The 20,202-nt window shown below is 39.1% G+C and overlaps 4 protein-coding genes across 4 annotated transcripts; 1 reads left to right on the top strand and 3 right to left on the bottom strand.

The window, feature by feature from the left end:
- Positions 1–469: 469 nt before the first annotated feature.
- LOC135681077 (uncharacterized) lies at positions 470–3,354 on the bottom strand. Its single transcript, XM_089115365.1, has 2 exons — positions 3,309–3,354; positions 470–3,000 (listed from the first exon to the last, which is right to left on the bottom strand). The coding sequence occupies exons 1-2, from the start codon at positions 3,352–3,354 to the stop codon at positions 470–472; spliced, it is 2,577 nt and encodes an 858-aa protein (XP_088971491.1).
- A 511-nt stretch (positions 3,355–3,865) lies between these two features.
- Positions 3,866–4,747, top strand: LOC148960290 (uncharacterized). Its single transcript, XM_089115362.1, has one exon. It carries the CDS (start codon positions 3,866–3,868, stop codon positions 4,745–4,747), a length of 882 nt encoding a protein of 293 aa, XP_088971488.1.
- A 4,341-nt stretch (positions 4,748–9,088) lies between these two features.
- On the bottom strand, positions 9,089–14,562 carry LOC148960289 (uncharacterized). The gene is made up of 2 exons (XM_089114135.1): positions 14,005–14,562; positions 9,089–13,485 (listed from the first exon to the last, which is right to left on the bottom strand). Exons 1-2 carry the CDS (start codon positions 14,528–14,530, stop codon positions 10,532–10,534), a joined length of 3,480 nt encoding a protein of 1,159 aa, XP_088970261.1. The 5' UTR covers positions 14,531–14,562; the 3' UTR covers positions 9,089–10,531.
- Positions 14,563–15,709: 1,147 nt separating this feature from the next.
- LOC135691015 (uncharacterized) lies at positions 15,710–19,744 on the bottom strand. Its single transcript, XM_089114133.1, has 2 exons — positions 19,187–19,744; positions 15,710–18,667 (listed from the first exon to the last, which is right to left on the bottom strand). Exons 1-2 carry the CDS (start codon positions 19,710–19,712, stop codon positions 15,714–15,716), a joined length of 3,480 nt encoding a protein of 1,159 aa, XP_088970259.1. The 5' UTR covers positions 19,713–19,744; the 3' UTR covers positions 15,710–15,713.
- Positions 19,745–20,202: the final 458 nt, after the last annotated feature.

The following is a 20,202-nucleotide window of genomic DNA, read 5'->3' as shown; positions in this document are numbered from 1 at the left end:
GATGGAGAGATTTACATATATGACAGATTTGAACCTTGGTCTTAGATCTGAGACAAATGCGAGCATATTTTAAACGTTTCCTTTCTGCATTGCAGTTAAGGTTAGTTTCAAATCCTATCGTTAGTTCCAAAACATAAAGAATGTTTTCCTTTGTACGCAGAAGTAGATCTGGGCGCAGATTGTCTTCAGTTATGATGGATGGTGAGGAGAAGCCAGGTATATCGGCAAAAAGAGAGGATCCCTCTATTGTAATAATAATAATAATAATAATAAATTCGTATTTGCCCTAGTGTCCGAGCTAAAAGCTCAGCTAACATAAAAGGTATGTCTACTAGGCTTGTGTTATCCACCACATACATAATCACTTCATATAAACTGTGAGACACAAGATTTAGAAGTCATTCAATGTGAAAATGTAATATAGAACTTATTGTATCTGATCATACGCAAGGGCCGAGAGAAAATAGATTCACATGAACAACTTCTTAACCCTGTGTCTCCATATATAGTTGGCCATTATCAAATTTAATACCGAGCACCACTGTAATGTGCTCTTTACAATCAACTTATCTACTGACAATGATCTCATAACAGTCCAAACATCCTTTTTGATGCAACCAAGTGAGCCAAAGCAAAGCACTTTCAAATCCACCTCCCAACCTAACGACTGCAGCAGACTGCACAGCGGCTGATACCGTTTCTCTTTGGTGTTCAGTGCTTGCTCAAAATACAGATCGTAGCAGACAGTCACCTCTAAGATAATGCATTTACGTGACTGAATGTCAATGATAATGATGTCAGGTTTACGATGCGTAATACGCTGTAATTCATCACCATATTCCGTTATTATTGATTCTGCAAGTTTGTTTGCATGAAACTGGAAACCAATTATACTTCCTGAGATCACCTCAAATATTTTGTCAGCAATTCGATTGTGACGTCGACTATAAAAGTTGTGAAACTCTCTACATCCATTCATCAGATGTGCGACACTTTCCGTGTGCTGATGGCAAAAGGGGCAAGAAGGGTCATTATCACGATTCCATACATGCTTTGTGAAGTTTGTTGGAAGTAGACTCAACCGTGCTTTTATTGCAAACTTCACCAGTAAATCACTTACTTTCCAGTTGTAAAAAATTGAATGGGAGGATTTCAACTGAACATCAGTCATGCAGAGAAAGGGGCCTTGAACTGACAATTGCTTTGCTTTTTGCAAATCTCGATTAACTGTCTGTTTGAATAGCAACTTCTGAAGTGGAGCACCTTCATCAAAAAATTCACCATTAATAATTACTCCAGCCTTTCCTTGCCTGAACTCAATGGAAACATCTAGCTTTCTAGCATATCTCAGAAGATCTGGCCAATCTGATTGACACCCAAATTTGGTACGACTATTCAGGTAGCCGTCTTCACTAATCTCAAACCCAAGGAAGTTCATATCATTATCTGTTGAAGCAACTTTCCGTTTTTCCATATCCAAATTAAGGGATTGACGTGCAATGTTCTTGAAATGTAATTGGGGATGATTCAACATCTTAATGAGAAATGCAACCCTTGTTGACCTATACACATCTGACACACGCTTAACTCCAATCCCTCCGTGCTCGCGTGGTAAGAAGATGATGAGCTGTGTTGTTGTTTCATACAAATCGTACATATTTCGAACTGCCTTCACCAAGGACTTTTCCATGAGTTCCAACTGCTCCTCTGTAAACCTTGTATTGTAAAAATGGTGGAGAATCTTCGCGAGAGCCAAGTTATTTAAAGCACTAGCCTTTAGAGCAAGGGGCAATTTGCAGCTTGTTATTTTTTCCAATAAATCTTTATAACTTTCTATAACTTCATACACTTGCACAGCATCTTCGCCGGAAAGTGAGAGAGACTTTCCAAGATACTTATAGGACTTGTCACGGGGATAAACTTCGATGACATTTCCTTGAATTGACACAGTTGGCTTTTTATCTGCCTTGCCTTTGTACCAGTTATTCCCAGACCTCCTTGCATACATAACTGCACATTTACTGGGTTTCACTTCTAAACCTGCTATCTTCATGGCAACTTGTCCGATATCAAACATCTCATTTATAATCGTTACGTCATAACTGACAACAACAACATCATCCGCAAAAGCTTGCAATGGACATGGATTAATCCTTCTTTCATCTTCGATGCCCTGCCTGATAACAGCCTCTTTTACCATAGGCTTGCATACTCTGTCAATCACCAATATGAATAAAAGTGCACTCAAAGGGTCACCTGTCTTTGTTCCTCTGATTATATTGAACTCTTTACTCAATTCAAACCCACAAATCACAGAAAACGAAGAGTAACGGTATAGATCTTCGACCAAGCAACAATAAATCAAAGGAATGTCAAATTCCCGGAGAGTTTCAAAAAGAAAACTATGCTCAATGCTCCCAAACGCATCCGTAAAATCCACAAAAACTGCACAAAACTTTGTACTTAAGTGTCTGAAATCATCCATTGCGGCTTTCAAACTAAAAATCAATTCCTGTCTGTCACGATCGGGCAGGAAGGCACGCTGCCAAAAAGCAATCTCATTGGATATGTGTGGGGTGATTCGTTTACAGATTGCTTTCGAAAACACCTTGTAACAAGTGGGTAAAAGAGATACATCCCTAAGCGTTGACAAATCATTGATACTAAAATTCTTCTTGGGGATTCGCTGAACAATTGACTTTTTCCATGATGTTGGTATTCGCAAATTTACAAGCACAACGTTCAAGATATTCACAAAAACATACCCATTTTCGCTAAACATTTCCTTCATGTCCTCGTAAGTAACCCCATCGGCACCACAACACTTCCCACTGGGGCAGCCTTTCACAGTAGATTCAATCTCATCATAGCTGAAAAAATGACCATAATTCACAGATGCCAATGCCTCCTCACGATCAAAGAATGGAGGTACAACACCTTCAAAGCCATTAGAATCAGCACATTTGCTCGACTGAGCGTAATAATCCTCATTCCTTTGCACTGAAATTATAGCATTCTCGATGTTAGGCCAACAGCCGCAATCAATGACCAATAGCTTATTAATAATAATAATAATAATAATAATAATAATAATAATAATAATAATAATAATAATAATAATAATAATAATAATAATAATAATGAAAACATTTTTTATTTTATATTCTTTTACTTACAACAGTAACCTCACTTTACAGGTAGTTACTATCGGCTAGCCTGGTGACAAGTTTACTAATTTTACAAAAGTTATAATAATAATAATAATAATAATAATAATCGTGGAGTTCCATGGTACAAGCAAGCATTACCTCTTTCAAGCATCGAAAATGATCGTGCTAAGATTATGTGGGACATACCGATACACTTAGACAAAAGACCAAGCAACAATGCCATTAAGCCTGATATGCTGATAATTAACAAAGTAGGAAAAAAGGTCAGTTTGATAGAGGGGACTATATGTGCACCTGGATGTATTGCCAAGAGAGAGAAAGAAAAACAAGACAAGTATTCTGAAATGAGAAAGTCACTGAAACGGTTAAATCGTGGATACGAAATAGATCAAATCAATGTTGTATTTGACTTTCTAGGCTGTTACAGCAAGCAATTGGAGTGTCATATCAAGAGACTATGTGAAGGAGAGAAGGAGGCAAAATTAGTAATCGAGCAATGTCAAAAATGGGTACTCAGCCAAAACTGCGAGATTGTTAAAACTTTTTATGAAAGAAAATAGAATAACAAAAATAGTCTGCCTAGGCATTAGCCAGCAGTATAGTGGACACAACAAAAAGCAACAGAAACATTTTGGCAATAATAATAATAATAATGGAAGACGAGCCTGGGATTCTATATTAATGAAAGCGAAGAGATGTTACTACAAGAGGTGGTGAATGAAGATATTATGTCTGAAAATGAGAATCCCAAAACTGTTAAAGAGAAACTACGCAGAACACGAGAGGAGAAATATTACAAGTCACTACACTCGGCATTCTTAAGGGAAACAGAAGAAGTAAGGGACGACGATAACAGTTGGCTATGGGTTAAGAAAGGGTATTTGAAGAAAGAAACAGAAGGGCTGATCATGGCGGCACAAGGTCAAGCAATTAGGACGAATTGGATACGACATAATTGTGACAAAGAAGACATTTCGCCGTCGTTTAGGTTATGTGGTGAAAGAGATGAGACTATCAGCCATATTGTATCAGAATGTAAAGAGTTGGCTCAGAACGATTATAAAAAAGCAAGGCATGACAAAGTTGCTGCTATCCTTCACTGGCAGATGTGCCAAAAATATGGATTTTCCACCACTGCAAAGAGCTACGAACATTTCGTAGATAAAGAAATGGCGGTCTTAGAAAACGAAAAGATCAAACTATTATGGGACTTTTCCATTCAAACAGAAATAAGAATTGACCATAACAAGCCTGATCTAATCCTACTGGATAAGAAAGGAAGAGCATGCTATATTATTGATGTGGCATGTCCTTTTGAGACAAGAGTTGAAAAGAAGGAGAAGGAAAAGTTTGAGCACTATACAGATATGAAGTATGAACTTTTGAAGGTTTGGAACAGAGAAACAACAAAAGTATACATAATACCAATTGTCATTGGTGCGCTAGGAATAGTCCCGAAGAATGTTGCAAAGTATCTTGAAAAGATCGACTTTAAACCTGGTTTAGATCCTCTGCAAAAAGCTTGTTTGTTGAGCACTGCTAGAATAATGAGAAAAGTTTTGGATTACAGCAAATAGGACGAAATAGAGAGCTGGAAAAGAAAGACTGGTTTGCATGGAAGACTAAAGATCTATTATCTTAAGCCACGGGAGGTGGCCTGATCATAGACAAAACACTGGTATACCATCAAGACCATGAGAAGAGTTGAATAATAATAATAATAATAATAACATGTCCTGGGTTGGACGCTAAACTACACCCGGTTGTGGAGTTTTGACGTGGGACAATGAAATTACCCTTTGTCACAACTACTTCCATGTAACCTTTGGGCAAGGTGTAGCACCTGTCAGCCCACTCCGAGACCTTGAAATACCGGGTTGGCGCCCGGCGGGGCTAAGTCTGTCTTATGGGTAGGGGGGACCCTTTAGTCTTGATTGGCAACCCCCCTAGTGATGGTGTCACGATAAAAATACAGGTGGTTGTGTCACCTTATCACCACAACCCTCTATATGAGTGAAATGTCTCAAAGAAACAATTCAAACAACGGCGTAAACGAGAGTGGAACCTTTGGTGAAGCTGCCACGCCCGATAGGGGTCGATCGTCATCAAGCTACTGCGGATCGTAGGAAGAGAGGCCATTGGACAAAAGAATTGAACAGACTAGCGATGAAATGTTATTTGAAAAGTGATCCCAGCAAGAGAGGTTACAGAAAGAGAATGCTTGAAATATGGAATGAAATAGGAGTGTTTGAAACAACAGAACAGCAACTAGCAGGTCAAGCCTTAGATATTAAGAAAAAAGGATGGCTATCGCAATGTTATGACCGGGCAGAACGGACAACAGAAACAGACGTGTCTCTAGTGCATATTCCAATTCTCTAATCTTCGAACAATCACGGTTTTCCAACTTATTGATAAACGTGACATGTCATCACATGACGAGCACAAGCAATACGTTATTAACTAGCATTGCCTATGACACCATTAGAAAACTCATGATTCTACAGATGTGCCTTCGAACATGACATCACATGCACACATGCACACGTTACAAACCTTCCCCTCTCTCGATGAAGAGCAAGCCTAATGAGAAACATAATCACCATACCTTAAAGGGGGATTAACAACCTGACGTAATCTTGGGGGGGGGGGGCGTACATAAACTTGATTTCTTATTTCCCCAGGGTTTTCGTCCATGTCATCATCAGTATCCTGCTCTACAATTTCACAATCTGGTGTTTCAGAAACTGGACAAATGTCCTTACCCTCATCATTAAAAGACAAAGGACAAGGTTTCAACTGATTATGATGAACAACCATGGCTTTTCCGTGCTGCGACTCCACCTTATAATTAACACCCATTTTAACAAGAACCTTATATGGGCCTACCCACTTCCTTCCAAATTTCCACTTTTTTGGTCGCCGCAACCACACATATGACCCTAATTCAAAGGGCTTTCACTCTTTACTTCTCCGATCAGCATACAGAGCCTGCCTTTTCTTAGCTGCATATAAATTTTTCTGTGCTATCTCAGTAGAATTCCTTATGGCTTGTCTAACCTCACGAGCATACTCTGAATGACTCCGGGGATTTTGCAAAGGCACTCCTAAATCCACCTCTATGGGCATCCTTGGCTCTCGTCCGAAAACTAATTCATAGGGGGAATACCCGGTTGTTTCATGCCGGCTGGTATTATACGCATAAACAGTCTGATCAACATACAAGTCCCAATTTTCAGGATGTTCACTCACGAAAGAAGACAAAATTTCCTGCAATGTCCTATTTTGCCTTTCCACTTGCCCATCCCCTTCTGGATGATATGCAGTCGTACGGGATTTCTTTATTCCCATAATTTGACAAATTTCGTGCATTAAGTTGCTCTCGAAATTTTGTCCCTGATCAGAATGCAATATATCGGGGGGACCGAAACGAAAAAACAACTTTGAGACTAAAAGCCTAGCTACCGTTTGTGCTTTTTGATCTTTAGTTGCAAATGCTTCGCACCATTTAGTAAATTGATCTCCGACAACCAACAAATGTTTATTACCCCTTGATGTCTCTGGAAGTGGGCCCATATAATCAATAGCCCAAAATACGAAGGGTTCACCTACCAAAATGGGCGTAAGTGGAGCTTTCCCTTGGTTAGGTAACATTTCACTTTGCATACATTCTGAACAAGATGTGATATAGTTTTTCACGCACTCTTGCATTTTTGGCCAAAAGAAGCGTTGCTTAATACGATATAAAGTACGTGTAATTCCCATATGACCCCCAGACGGCCCGGAATGAAGGCTATGTAAAATTTGGCCTACGACAGATTGTGGAACGACAAACACACGTCGGGGCACTTTTTGACCTGTCGAAATAGCTCTAACAAGCAAGCCGTCTGAGAGAAATAACTCATCCCAACAATACCACAAAGTGCGCAAAATTTCGTTTTTCTTCCATACAAAAAGAGGGGGTTTAGGTAGCCGTTGTTCCTTAAGAGCTACAACTATAGCAATGTCCGGGTCATTTAACTGAGCTTGGTGCAAATTCAACTCAGGTGTCAACTTGACAAAACAAGTAGTATACTTGTCAGACACTTCTTCCACGCTATGCTTATCTTCTGTATCAACTAGCCGAGACAGCGCATCAGCATTAGCATTTTCCCTCCCAGGCCTATGGGATATTTCAAATTCAAACTCCTGTAAACCCATTATCCAGCGTGCTATCCTACCTTTAGGCTCAATTTATGTAGCCAGGTTAGAGCATTATTATCGGTAACAAGTTTAAATTTCTGGCCAAGTAAATACACCCGAAAGTGTTGAGTAGCAAAAACAACAGCTAAGGCTTCCTTCTCCAAAACCGAATAATTTCTTTCCCTCTCAGTCAAAGCACGACTAGCGTAAGAAATAACACGCTCATCTCCAGAACTATCTTTCTGGGTTAATACAGCTCCCAACCCAACATTTGAAGCATCTGTCTGTAAAATAAATGGTGCATCTAACTGAGGGTAAACAAGTATTGGGGCATTACACAACTGCCGTTTTAATAAGTCAAAAGATCGCTGATGAACCGTTAACCACTGAAATTTGCAACCCTTTTTGGTTAAACTCGTCAATGGGGCCGCAATAGTTGCAAAATTGGGAATAAATCTTCTGTAATACCCAGCCAATCCAAGAAAGGATCTCACTTGTTCCACATTATTTGGGGGGCACATTTTTTGAACTGCTTCAATTTTGCTCGGTTCAGTATGAATTCCCTCCGCAGAAACAGTATGACCTAGATAAACAACCTTATCTGCACCAAAAAGACATTTAGAAGCTTTAACTCTTAAGTTTGCCTTTTGTAGTCTCTCTAAAACCAATTCTAAACGCTCCCAGTGTTGATTTATATCTATTGACGGAATAATTATATCGTCAAAATAACACAGACAACCTTCGTAATTTAACCCTGACATTATAATTTTCATGGCTCGGTCAAACGTTGACGGAGCTCCACACAATCCAAAAGGGAGGCGAACGAATTCCCACAATCCTTGAGGAGTAACGAAAGCTGTCTTATGCCTATCTTTCGGGTTGACATCAAGCTGCCAATACCCTGAGCGTAGATCTAAAGTACTAAAGTACTTATAACCCTGAAGAGAGTCTAAAAGGTCATCGACTCGTGGTAGAGGGCGTGCATCTCGCTGAGTGACTGCATTAAGGCGTCTATAGTCAATACAAAATCGATAACTACCGTCTTTCTTCTTAACCATAACAATTGGGGATGCCTATGCACTAGTACTTGGCCTAATAACCCCTTGTTTTAACATATTCGCGATTTGCTGTTGAGCATCTTCCCTGTATGCAAATGGAAGGCGTCGGGGGTGATGGCGAATAGGGGCTGCATTCCCCGTGTCAATAGAATGAGTAACAACAGAAGAATGGCCTAAAGTATCCTCAAATACCTCTGAATACCGGTATAGCACATCCAGAATGGAAGCCTTTTGCTCAGGCAATAGAGAGGAACTTATTGCTGCGGCGAGCTCGTCGTGAGACTTATCACCATTACTAAATGTCGCAGCACTACAACTCGAGGTGCCCAGTTCAACTCCTTGACTAACAAGGGGGCAAAATTCAGCAATCTTTTGCCCTGCTTGAAGCTCAACTTCTTTAGTATGATTATTTAAAAGTCGAACAGGTACAACACGATTGTTAGCAGAGCAAACTACATGAGCAACATGGACTGTGGGAAGGGAGGATTGGTCACAATTCGATGTTATCATACCTACCAAATTTTTGGAACTTCTTGAAATACTGCACTTGATGACAAGTTCTGACATTGGAGGCACAACTATAGCACTAGTTAATTTAACAGGTACTGGGCCTAAAGAAGATGACTGAAATAAAGTTTCGGAAGACCCTTTACTGTTTTCATAAACAGGGGTTAAGGGTAAATTTCCATGTGGACCATATAAATAATAAATTCTTCTATCATTAACTAGTTGCAATCGATTTGCTTGAATAAAATCCCAACCCAAAATACATTGCAACGGTGATAACATATTATCGCAAACAACAAATCGATGAAAGTAAGAAACACTACTGTCATGTAAAGTAACATTACCCTCAAAAACTCCTGTTATATGCAGGGCTTGACCTGTCACGGAAATGCACCGATCGGAGGCAGTACTGCTGAAAGTTCCTACATCTCCCCCCTCAAGCTTGTTTAACTTTTGTTCTACAATAGCAGCATAAGCAGATTTACTCAAAAAGGACTTTGCAGATCCAGTATCAATTAAAGCTTCGACCTGCAACCCATTTAACAAACACTTAACAAAGGGCTGGGTAAGAGACTGGATAGACTGTTGATTACTACAAACAGTACTGTCTCCAATTATATATAATCCGGGGTGACCATCCCAGCCTTCTATTGGGCCACCCCTTTGGAGTTTAAAGTCGACACAAATCGGTTCGGAATATTTTTTACATTAGCAACACGATTACCTTCCTTAGTATTCGGATTGTCAACAACCCAGTTTTGCACATTGCGAAGCAATATGTCCCGAGCCATTGCACATCTGGCATTTGAACGAACCATCAATGGGTCCTTGTTCCCTGCTTGTGCGTTTTAGGTGGCAATTTCTTGCTATGTGACCCTCTTTAGAACAAAAGTAACATGTCACACGGCGTACTGGCTGTTGAAGTCCAGCAAATTGGGAGGTCGGTTCTTTTTTTTGAACAGTGGCTACTACGTACAAACTATTGTTCATTTTCAGCTCCTCTACTGCAGCTGTTAGCTTGTCCAGCCGTCCCTCAATAGATGTCGGTGAAGGGACGACATCTGTGGCTGCAAACAAACCAGGGTGAGGTCCATGATTGTCACTTATCGCCAGAAACTGTTTGGAAAAGGAGAGCATCTCATCCAACTTCGGGGTCGGGTTATGTTCAAGAAGTTTATAACGAATGGTTTTTAGACCTCTCAGGATCTATCTTGCTGATTCTTTTTAAACTTTGTATTCCAGAGAAAACACTGAAGAAAAAGTCATTCGAGCTTTTCACATTTCATATCATTCAGCAAATCACAGCTGGGTTCGCACAACCACCCCCAGTTGCACGCACGCAATAACAAAACTTCAACGTTCTATATATATACTGTAAACTAATTAATCCAAAATAAACTACCAATGACGATGCCCTATTCAATTTACGTCAGTTGGCTCAAACGAAAGTGTAATTATTATAATCGAAGCAATTAGAAAATATGGTAAACAGAAAAGCTGCGTCACCAAGTCACAAGATACATTTTAAGGCTTAATTACACTAAACCAAAACCTTAATCGACTACGCAATGAAAATTTACGTGAAAACCCGAACACACTCCCCTCCTTGACTCGTTAAGAGTCAAGCATCAAACGGGTTTTCCACTGCGAATCCTGACCTGCTGCGCGTTTAGATTTCCTACGCTGGGGTTCTACGACGCGATTAGGACAAATTACAATAGGTGAAAATTCACAAGCATTCTGTTCCCGTACTTCGTTCTTTTTCCTCTCGATGTCCGTACTTTTTCCTGCGATTTCGTTCATTCTTGCAAGTTCAAAAGGAAAAAGTTTTTGCAAAGGTCGAGATAAAATTTCTGACTTACCACTACCACATACTTTTACCTTTGCACCCCGAACAACACCGTCTTTCCCTTGCACAAGTTCCACGATTTTTCCCATTTTCCATGAATTTCTTTTGACGTGTTCCTCTTGTACCTTTTTGCACTTTCTGCAATCCCTCAATATCTTTTTTACATACTGCCTTCCTTTTGTTGTCCAAAATCTAGACCTATATTCCGTAAGCGTTGCGTTCAGACCTTCATGCATTACCCTTTCATGGCAATCCTCAATAACCAAACGCGTAAACCAATTATTATTCGGTAGAATAATCGGAAACTTAGTTTCTAGTGCTAAATCTGAGTTTTCCAAGCGACCCTTGCACTTTAAAATGCTATCTTCTTCGAAAAGTCCCAATTTCAATGCAATCTCATTATACCCTGGTTGTTTCTTAAGGTCAATTTGTGAGCCCTTAATCCAAATCCTTTCTGCCCTTGAAACTTCCTCCGAGTCTAATTCCCCTAATTTCAATATCTTACCTTCCCTTGCAGACCTTAAGTTAGTGACGAAACGGATCACTCTTGCTGTAACCCTCAATAATTTCTTCAAAGAGCTAAATTTATCCACCTCTATTATTTCAGTCACACTTAGTCTGTTTTGTTCTATTACTGCTGTAACATTTACAGTTTTCCTTTTTTCCTCCATAATCTCTGGTGAATCCTCAAGAGTGAAACTTTTAGGCCAATATTCCTTCCCCATGGACAACCAATGAGGACCTTCCCACCAAAGTCTGCTATCTCTTAAAATTGTTGCAGAGACTCCCCTAGAACCCAAATCTGCTGGATTACAAACTCCAATACAATGTCCCCAGTCTTCCTTTTTAGAAATTTTCAGAATCTCATTGACCCTATGTTGTACAAATTGCCTCCATTCACCTTGATTATTTATCCAGTATAATGCTGTTTTACTGTCTAACCAGTACCTACAACCGTCTATTTTAATTTGTGGGCTTAACGCATTATACAAAGTCTCCACAAGTGTAGATAAAATACGACCTGACATAAGTTCTAACCTTGGAATGCTTAATTCCTTAAGCGGAGCAACCCTTGTCTTAGCACAAATCAATCTTGAATGCATTCCAGTATCAGTCTCGTATACTAAATAAACCATTGCACAGTAAGCCTTCTTACTGGCATCTGCAAACCCATGTAAATAACACTTATTTACCTTATCTGTACTTTTTTCATATAGACATCTTGGTAAGGAAATAACACCCACTGAACTTAAATCACATACAAATTTATTCCATTTATTGAGCATTTCTACTGGTACTTCATCATCCCATCCTAACTTCAAGGTGCATAATTCCTGAAACAAAACCTTTGCACTTACAATAATTGGACTCACAAGTCCTAAAGGGTCAAAAAGTTTGGAAATCATGCTTAAGATGGTTCTCTTAGTAACAGGTGAATTTGGAACACTGTTCTCTATTTTTGTCAACTCAAATTCCAAATTATCCTTCAACATATCCCATGTTATTCCCAAAACTTTACTCTTAGTGTCTGAAATTTCTTCCCCTAGCATTTCCTTTACATAGCTACATTCACCCCCTCCATCTGCAGGATGTTTCCCAGTTTCTTCCATAACCTTGAAATATTGAGCAAGTTGTGGATCATTACTCTTCCATTTCCTTAAGTTAAATCCTGCCTCTAACATTCTTTTCTTTGCCTTATTGTAGAGTTCTTTACCACTTTCTACATCATAACATCCTAACACTAGGTCATCTACATAGAAACTTCTAGACAATTTTGCTGAGAACTCTGGATCAGCTGTTTCATAAGTGCTTAAATGATGTCTTACAACAGCATTCAACAAAAAAGGAGAACTATTTACTCCGAAAACAACACGATTAAAGCGGTAAACTTTAATGTTTGGTTCACTATCACAAGAACTATCAACCCATAAGAACCTCAAGCAATCTCTATCCTTTTTATCCACTTCAATATTCAAAAATGCCTTTTCGATATCAGATGTTATTGCAATCTTATTTTCTCTGAATCTTATCATGATATCAAACAAAAGTGGATTTAATGGTGGTCCAACATGTAAACACTCATTTAGAGAGGTACCTGACTTCCTATCTTTTGCAGAGGCATCATATACTATTCTTACCTTTGTTGTTTCTGCATCATTTCGTACAACGGCATGGTGTGGCAGATAACTAAGCTTCTCACTTGGCTCAAGACTTACAACCTCTTCAATGATTCTATCCCTTTCTTGTTGCTTTATAATCCCATCATAGGTTTCCATTATTGCAGGCTTCTCCTTGAGCTTTTTCAACTGCCCCTTCAATCTGTTGAGACTAAGAGTATAATTAGTAGAAAGGGGCTTGTGCCCCATTTTCCAAGGCAAACAAACTGAGTATCTATCTCCTTTAAACTCTATATTATCCAAAAATTTTTCATGCACCTTATCTTGCCTTTTAATTCCTAAAGTCTCAAGATCCCACAGTTTTTTAATGTCTTGTTCTAATTCCTGTTCCTTATTCTGGTACATCAAATTAACTGTTATACCATTACCATTTACAACCAAATTTGAAGAACAAGATTCTGCCAAATCAGTTAACTTACCCTTTATTGGCCCTGACACAACCCATCCAATCTTAGTATGAATGGCAACAGGCTCTCCTGGCTCCCCTCGTATTATACGACCATCTTGAAGCGTCCAAAGCCAATCGCTTCCAACTAAAATGTCTATAATAAGGGAATCTTCGTGCCTACAAACATCTGAAAACCACAAGTTAGTAAGATGCTTATAATCATACTTCAATATTTCAACATGCTCATTGCGTATTTCTGAAACTTCATTAACAACAAAGGCCTGTATTTTCACTTTCCCTCCACTTTCAACTCCTTTCAACTCTAACTCGACCACCTCTCTTATCTTCTCGTCCATATTTTGAGATCCGAATGTCTTTATACCTAAGCGCACTTGCTTAATGGGGTTCAAACCAAGTTTTTCTACCATACTTCGTGTTACAAAACTCCTCTGACTACCTGAGTCAAAAAGAACACGTGCCTTAACATCCCTTATGTTACCTGTAACTACGGCCTTGGCGGTTTGCAAGACTGCTCTCCCCCCAGAATCTATATTACTTACACAAGAAGTGGTAACAGTAGTATCAGCAGTCTTGACACGAGCTTGGTTAGCACTAGGCTGACTACCAACAACATTACAAATTGCAACATGGTGTCGTTTGTTACACAACTTACATTTTTCCTTCGAATGACACTGATAAGCTCTGTGTCCCTTTTTTAAACACAAAAGACAACGTCCATATTTAAAAACAAGATCCTTCCTTTCTTCCTTGTTCCTGACGTTGTGACAATCGGCTTCTTCGTGATCTTCTTTACAAAATACACAGAACTTTCTTCTCACAAATCCACCATCTTGTTTCGTAAACAACGCACTCGCTGTTGTTGTTCGACCAGGAAACCTCGGTTTCATCTCACTTCGCCGTTCTGGTGACGTCCTACCAGAAACGGTCCCATTTCCCAAAGCCATTGAAATCGAAACATGCTGTTCACGAATCTCCAATTCTTCTCGAAAAGCCACAAGCATTTCTTCCATATCCCATTCTTGGTGATTCTTACTTCCTCGAATCATGTTCAGGCGAACAGCCTCTGGAACCTTGTCCATTAAAACAGGTACAACTATGTTCGAGTATGATGTTTCGTCAACTCCTAGGGCTTTCAATCCACGATGGTGTGTCTCAATAGTATCATAAAGTTCTCGCATCTTCTTAACATGTTTTTCATTAAAAACCGCATCTTAATTCAGAAGCTCGTTGATATGTGCCCTTTTTATCGTCGTTGGTCGCGCGAATCTCTGTTCAAGCAAATCGACAGCTACGTCATAATTTTTTCAGTCAAAGCAAGTCCAGCAATTACTTTTTTGGCAGGCTCTTCCAAATAGTGCTTCAAATACGAAAACTTGTCAATCTTTGAAATCTCTTCGTTTTCGTAAACCGCACTTTTATAACTATCCCAGAACTCCTGCCAATCTTGGGGGCGGCCACTAAATTTTTTCAGTTCCAACTTCGGTAGCTTCGCACGAACTTTACGAGTTGCTGACGACGCTGAACTTTCTACAGAATAAACTGATTCTTCTGAGCCATGTCTTGTTAAATTAGGCTTCTGCGATTCCAACTGCTTCTCATTCTTCACTAAACTCTTCAACTTGAGCAGCGCTAGATTTATTTTTTCCTTCATCTCTCCAGCCTCAGAAATTTCTTGTAAGCATCCCAAACCATCTTCATCAATTTCGCTTACAAGACCCAAAATTTCGTCATCCAATTTTTCTAAGACTTCAAATTTCTCATCTAGCTGTATCTCAAGCTGCTTCAACTTCAATTGATCTTCAAGACTATCTTCAATCTGTCTGATCAACTGCGTTGCAAAAGCTCTATGTCCTCCTCTGATGTTTCTCTTCTTCTTCAGTTCATCCATAGTTCATTCACTGAAACACAAATGCATCTAGGTTCGGTGGACCAGATTTTTAGACCTCTCAGGATCTATCTTGCTGATTCTTTTTAAACTTTGTATTCCAGAGAAAACACTGAAGAAAAAGTCATTCGAGCTTTTCACATTTCATATCATTCAGCAAATCACAGCTGGGTTCGCACAACCACCCCCAGTTGCACGCACGCAATAACAAAACTTCAACGTTCTATATATATACTGTAAACTAATTAATCCAAAATAAACTACCAATGACGATGCCCTATTCAATTTACGTCAGTTGGCTCAAACGAAAGTGTAATTATTATAATCGAAGCAATTAGAAAATATGGTAAACAGAAAAGCTGCGTCACCAAGTCACAAGATACATTTTAAGGCTTAATTACACTAAACCAAAACCTTAATCGACTACGCAATGAAAATTTACGTGAAAACCCGAACACACTCCCCTCCTTGACTCGTTAAGAGTCAAGCATCAAACGGGTTTTCCACTGCGAATCCTGACCTGCTGCGCGTTTAGATTTCCTACGCTGGGGTTCTACGACGCGATTAGGACAAATTACAATAGGTGAAAATTCACAAGCATTCTGTTCCCGTACTTCGTTCTTTTTCCTCTCGATGTCCGTACTTTTTCCTGCGATTTCGTTCATTCTTGCAAGTTCAAAAGGAAAAAGTTTTTGCAAAGGTCGAGATAAAATTTCTGACTTACCACTACCACATACTTTTACCTTTGCACCCCGAACAACACCGTCTTTCCCTTGCACAAGTTCCACGATTTTTCCCATTTTCCATGAATTTCTTTTGACGTGTTCCTCTTGTACCTTTTTGCACTTTCTGCAATCCCTCAATATCTTTTTTACATACTGCCTTCCTTTTGTTGTCCAAAATCTAGACCTATATTCCGTAAGCGTTGCGTTCAGACCTTCATGCATTACCCTTTCATGGCAATCCTCAATAACCAAACGCGTAAACCAATTATTATTCGGTAGAATAATCGGAAACTTAGTTTCTAGTGCTAAATCTGAGTTTTCCAAGCGACCCTTGCACTTTAAAATGCTATCTTCTTCGAAAAGTCCCAATTTCAATGCAATCTCATTATACCCTGGTTGTTTCTTAAGGTCAATTTGTGAGCCCTTAATCCAAATCCTTTCTGCCCTTGAAACTTCCTCCGAGTCTAATTCCCCTAATTTCAATATCTTACCTTCCCTTGCAGACCTTAAGTTAGTGACGAAACGGATCACTCTTGCTGTAACCCTCAATAATTTCTTCAAAGAGCTAAATTTATCCACCTCTATTATTTCAGTCACACTTAGTCTGTTTTGTTCTATTACTGCTGTAACATTTACAGTTTTCCTTTTTTCCTCCATAATCTCTGGTGAATCCTCAAGAGTGAAACTTTTAGGCCAATATTCCTTCCCCATGGACAACCAATGAGGACCTTCCCACCAAAGTCTGCTATCTCTTAAAATTGTTGCAGAGACTCCCCTAGAACCCAAATCTGCTGGATTACAAACTCCAATACAATGTCCCCAGTCTTCCTTTTTAGAAATTTTCAGAATCTCATTGACCCTATGTTGTACAAATTGCCTCCATTCACCTTGATTATTTATCCAGTATAATGCTGTTTTACTGTCTAACCAGTACCTACAACCGTCTATTTTAATTTGTGGGCTTAACGCATTATACAAAGTCTCCACAAGTGTAGATAAAATACGACCTGACATAAGTTCTAACCTTGGAATGCTTAATTCCTTAAGCGGAGCAACCCTTGTCTTAGCACAAATCAATCTTGAATGCATTCCAGTATCAGTCTCGTATACTAAATAAACCATTGCACAGTAAGCCTTCTTACTGGCATCTGCAAACCCATGTAAATAACACTTATTTACCTTATCTGTACTTTTTTCATATAGACATCTTGGTAAGGAAATAACACCCACTGAACTTAAATCACATACAAATTTATTCCATTTATTGAGCATTTCTACTGGTACTTCATCATCCCATCCTAACTTCAAGGTGCATAATTCCTGAAACAAAACCTTTGCACTTACAATAATTGGACTCACAAGTCCTAAAGGGTCAAAAAGTTTGGAAATCATGCTTAAGATGGTTCTCTTAGTAACAGGTGAATTTGGAACACTGTTCTCTATTTTTGTCAACTCAAATTCCAAATTATCCTTCAACATATCCCATGTTATTCCCAAAACTTTACTCTTAGTGTCTGAAATTTCTTCCCCTAGCATTTCCTTTACATAGCTACATTCACCCCCTCCATCTGCAGGATGTTTCCCAGTTTCTTCCATAACCTTGAAATATTGAGCAAGTTGTGGATCATTACTCTTCCATTTCCTTAAGTTAAATCCTGCCTCTAACATTCTTTTCTTTGCCTTATTGTAGAGTTCTTTACCACTTTCTACATCATAACATCCTAACACTAGGTCATCTACATAGAAACTTCTAGACAATTTTGCTGAGAACTCTGGATCAGCTGTTTCATAAGTGCTTAAATGATGTCTTACAACAGCATTCAACAAAAAAGGAGAACTATTTACTCCGAAAACAACACGATTAAAGCGGTAAACTTTAATGTTTGGTTCACTATCACAAGAACTATCAACCCATAAGAACCTCAAGCAATCTCTATCCTTTTTATCCACTTCAATATTCAAAAATGCCTTTTCGATATCAGATGTTATTGCAATCTTATTTTCTCTGAATCTTATCATGATATCAAACAAAAGTGGATTTAATGGTGGTCCAACATGTAAACACTCATTTAGAGAGGTACCTGACTTCCTATCTTTTGCAGAGGCATCATATACTATTCTTACCTTTGTTGTTTCTGCATCATTTCGTACAACGGCATGGTGTGGCAGATAACTAAGCTTCTCACTTGGCTCAAGACTTACAACCTCTTCAATGATTCTATCCCTTTCTTGTTGCTTTATAATCCCATCATAGGTTTCCATTATTGCAGGCTTCTCCTTGAGCTTTTTCAACTGCCCCTTCAATCTGTTGAGACTAAGAGTATAATTAGTAGAAAGGGGCTTGTGCCCCATTTTCCAAGGCAAACAAACTGAGTATCTATCTCCTTTAAACTCTATATTATCCAAAAATTTTTCATGCACCTTATCTTGCCTTTTAATTCCTAAAGTCTCAAGATCCCACAGTTTTTTAATGTCTTGTTCTAATTCCTGTTCCTTATTCTGGTACATCAAATTAACTGTTATACCATTACCATTTACAACCAAATTTGAAGAACAAGATTCTGCCAAATCAGTTAACTTACCCTTTATTGGCCCTGACACAACCCATCCAATCTTAGTATGAATGGCAACAGGCTCTCCTGGCTCCCCTCGTATTATACGACCATCTTGAAGCGTCCAAAGCCAATCGCTTCCAACTAAAATGTCTATAATAAGGGAATCTTCGTGCCTACAAACATCTGAAAACCACAAGTTAGTAAGATGCTTATAATCATACTTCAATATTTCAACATGCTCATTGCGTATTTCTGAAACTTCATTAACAACAAAGGCCTGTATTTTCACTTTCCCTCCACTTTCAACTCCTTTCAACTCTAACTCGACCACCTCTCTTATCTTCTCGTCCATATTTTGAGATCCGAATGTCTTTATACCTAAGCGCACTTGCTTAATGGGGTTCAAACCAAGTTTTTCTACCATACTTCGTGTTACAAAACTCCTCTGACTACCTGAGTCAAAAAGAACACGTGCCTTAACATCCCTTATGTTACCTGTAACTACGGCCTTGGCGGTTTGCAAGACTGCTCTCCCCCCAGAATCTATATTACTTACACAAGAAGTGGTAACAGTAGTATCAGCAGTCTTGACACGAGCTTGGTTAGCACTAGGCTGACTACCAACAACATTACAAATTGCAACATGGTGTCGTTTGTTACACAACTTACATTTTTCCTTCGAATGACACTGATAAGCTCTGTGTCCCTTTTTTAAACACAAAAGACAACGTCCATATTTAAAAACAAGATCCTTCCTTTCTTCCTTGTTCCTGACGTTGTGACAATCGGCTTCTTCGTGATCTTCTTTACAAAATACACAGAACTTTCTTCTCACAAATCCACCATCTTGTTTCGTAAACAACGCACTCGCTGTTGTTGTTCGACCAGGAAACCTCGGTTTCATCTCACTTCGCCGTTCTGGTGACGTCCTACCAGAAACGGTCCCATTTCCCAAAGCCATTGAAATCGAAACATGCTGTTCACGAATCTCCAATTCTTCTCGAAAAGCCACAAGCATTTCTTCCATATCCCATTCTTGGTGATTCTTACTTCCTCGAATCATGTTCAGGCGAACAGCCTCTGGAACCTTGTCCATTAAAACAGGTACAACTATGTTCGAGTATGATGTTTCGTCAACTCCTAGGGCTTTCAATCCACGATGGTGTGTCTCAATAGTATCATAAAGTTCTCGCATCTTCTTAACATGTTTTTCATTAAAAACCGCATCTTAATTCAGAAGCTCGTTGATATGTGCCCTTTTTATCGTCGTTGGTCGCGCGAATCTCTGTTCAAGCAAATCGACAGCTACGTCATAATTTTTTCAGTCAAAGCAAGTCCAGCAATTACTTTTTTGGCAGGCTCTTCCAAATAGTGCTTCAAATACGAAAACTTGTCAATCTTTGAAATCTCTTCGTTTTCGTAAACCGCACTTTTATAACTATCCCAGAACTCCTGCCAATCTTGGGGGCGGCCACTAAATTTTTTCAGTTCCAACTTCGGTAGCTTCGCACGAACTTTACGAGTTGCTGACGACGCTGAACTTTCTACAGAATAAACTGATTCTTCTGAGCCATGTCTTGTTAAATTAGGCTTCTGCGATTCCAACTGCTTCTCATTCTTCACTAAACTCTTCAACTTGAGCAGCGCTAGATTTATTTTTTCCTTCATCTCTCCAGCCTCAGAAA

The sequence above is a fragment of the Rhopilema esculentum genome, chromosome 4, assembly GCF_057945365.1.
Source record: "Rhopilema esculentum isolate cy_ngs chromosome 4, ASM5794536v1, whole genome shotgun sequence".
Lineage (NCBI taxonomy): Eukaryota > Metazoa > Cnidaria > Scyphozoa > Rhizostomeae > Rhizostomatidae > Rhopilema > Rhopilema esculentum.
The sequence above is the reverse complement of the archived record's forward strand: the minus strand, read 5'-3'. Positions and strand labels throughout refer to the sequence as shown.

Coding starts and splice junctions, on each gene's coding strand:
- LOC135681077 (XM_089115365.1), bottom strand. CDS start 3,354: ATGTCCCACATAATCTTAGCACGATCATTTTCGATGCTTGAAAGAG. Junction 3,001..3,308: donor ATTTTCGATGCTTGAAAGAG/GTAATGCTTGCT, acceptor CTATAATTTCAG/TGCAAAGGAATGAGGATTAT.
- LOC148960290 (XM_089115362.1), top strand. CDS start 3,866: ATGTTACTACAAGAGGTGGTGAATGAAGATATTATGTCTGAAAATGAG.
- LOC148960289 (XM_089114135.1), bottom strand. CDS start 14,530: ATGCGAGAACTTTATGATACTATTGAGACACACCATCGTGGATTGAAA. Junction 13,486..14,004: donor GTGTCATTCGAAGGAAAAAT/GTAAGTTGTGTA, acceptor CCCTTATTATAG/ACATTTTAGTTGGAAGCGAT.
- LOC135691015 (XM_089114133.1), bottom strand. CDS start 19,712: ATGCGAGAACTTTATGATACTATTGAGACACACCATCGTGGATTGAAA. Junction 18,668..19,186: donor GTGTCATTCGAAGGAAAAAT/GTAAGTTGTGTA, acceptor CCCTTATTATAG/ACATTTTAGTTGGAAGCGAT.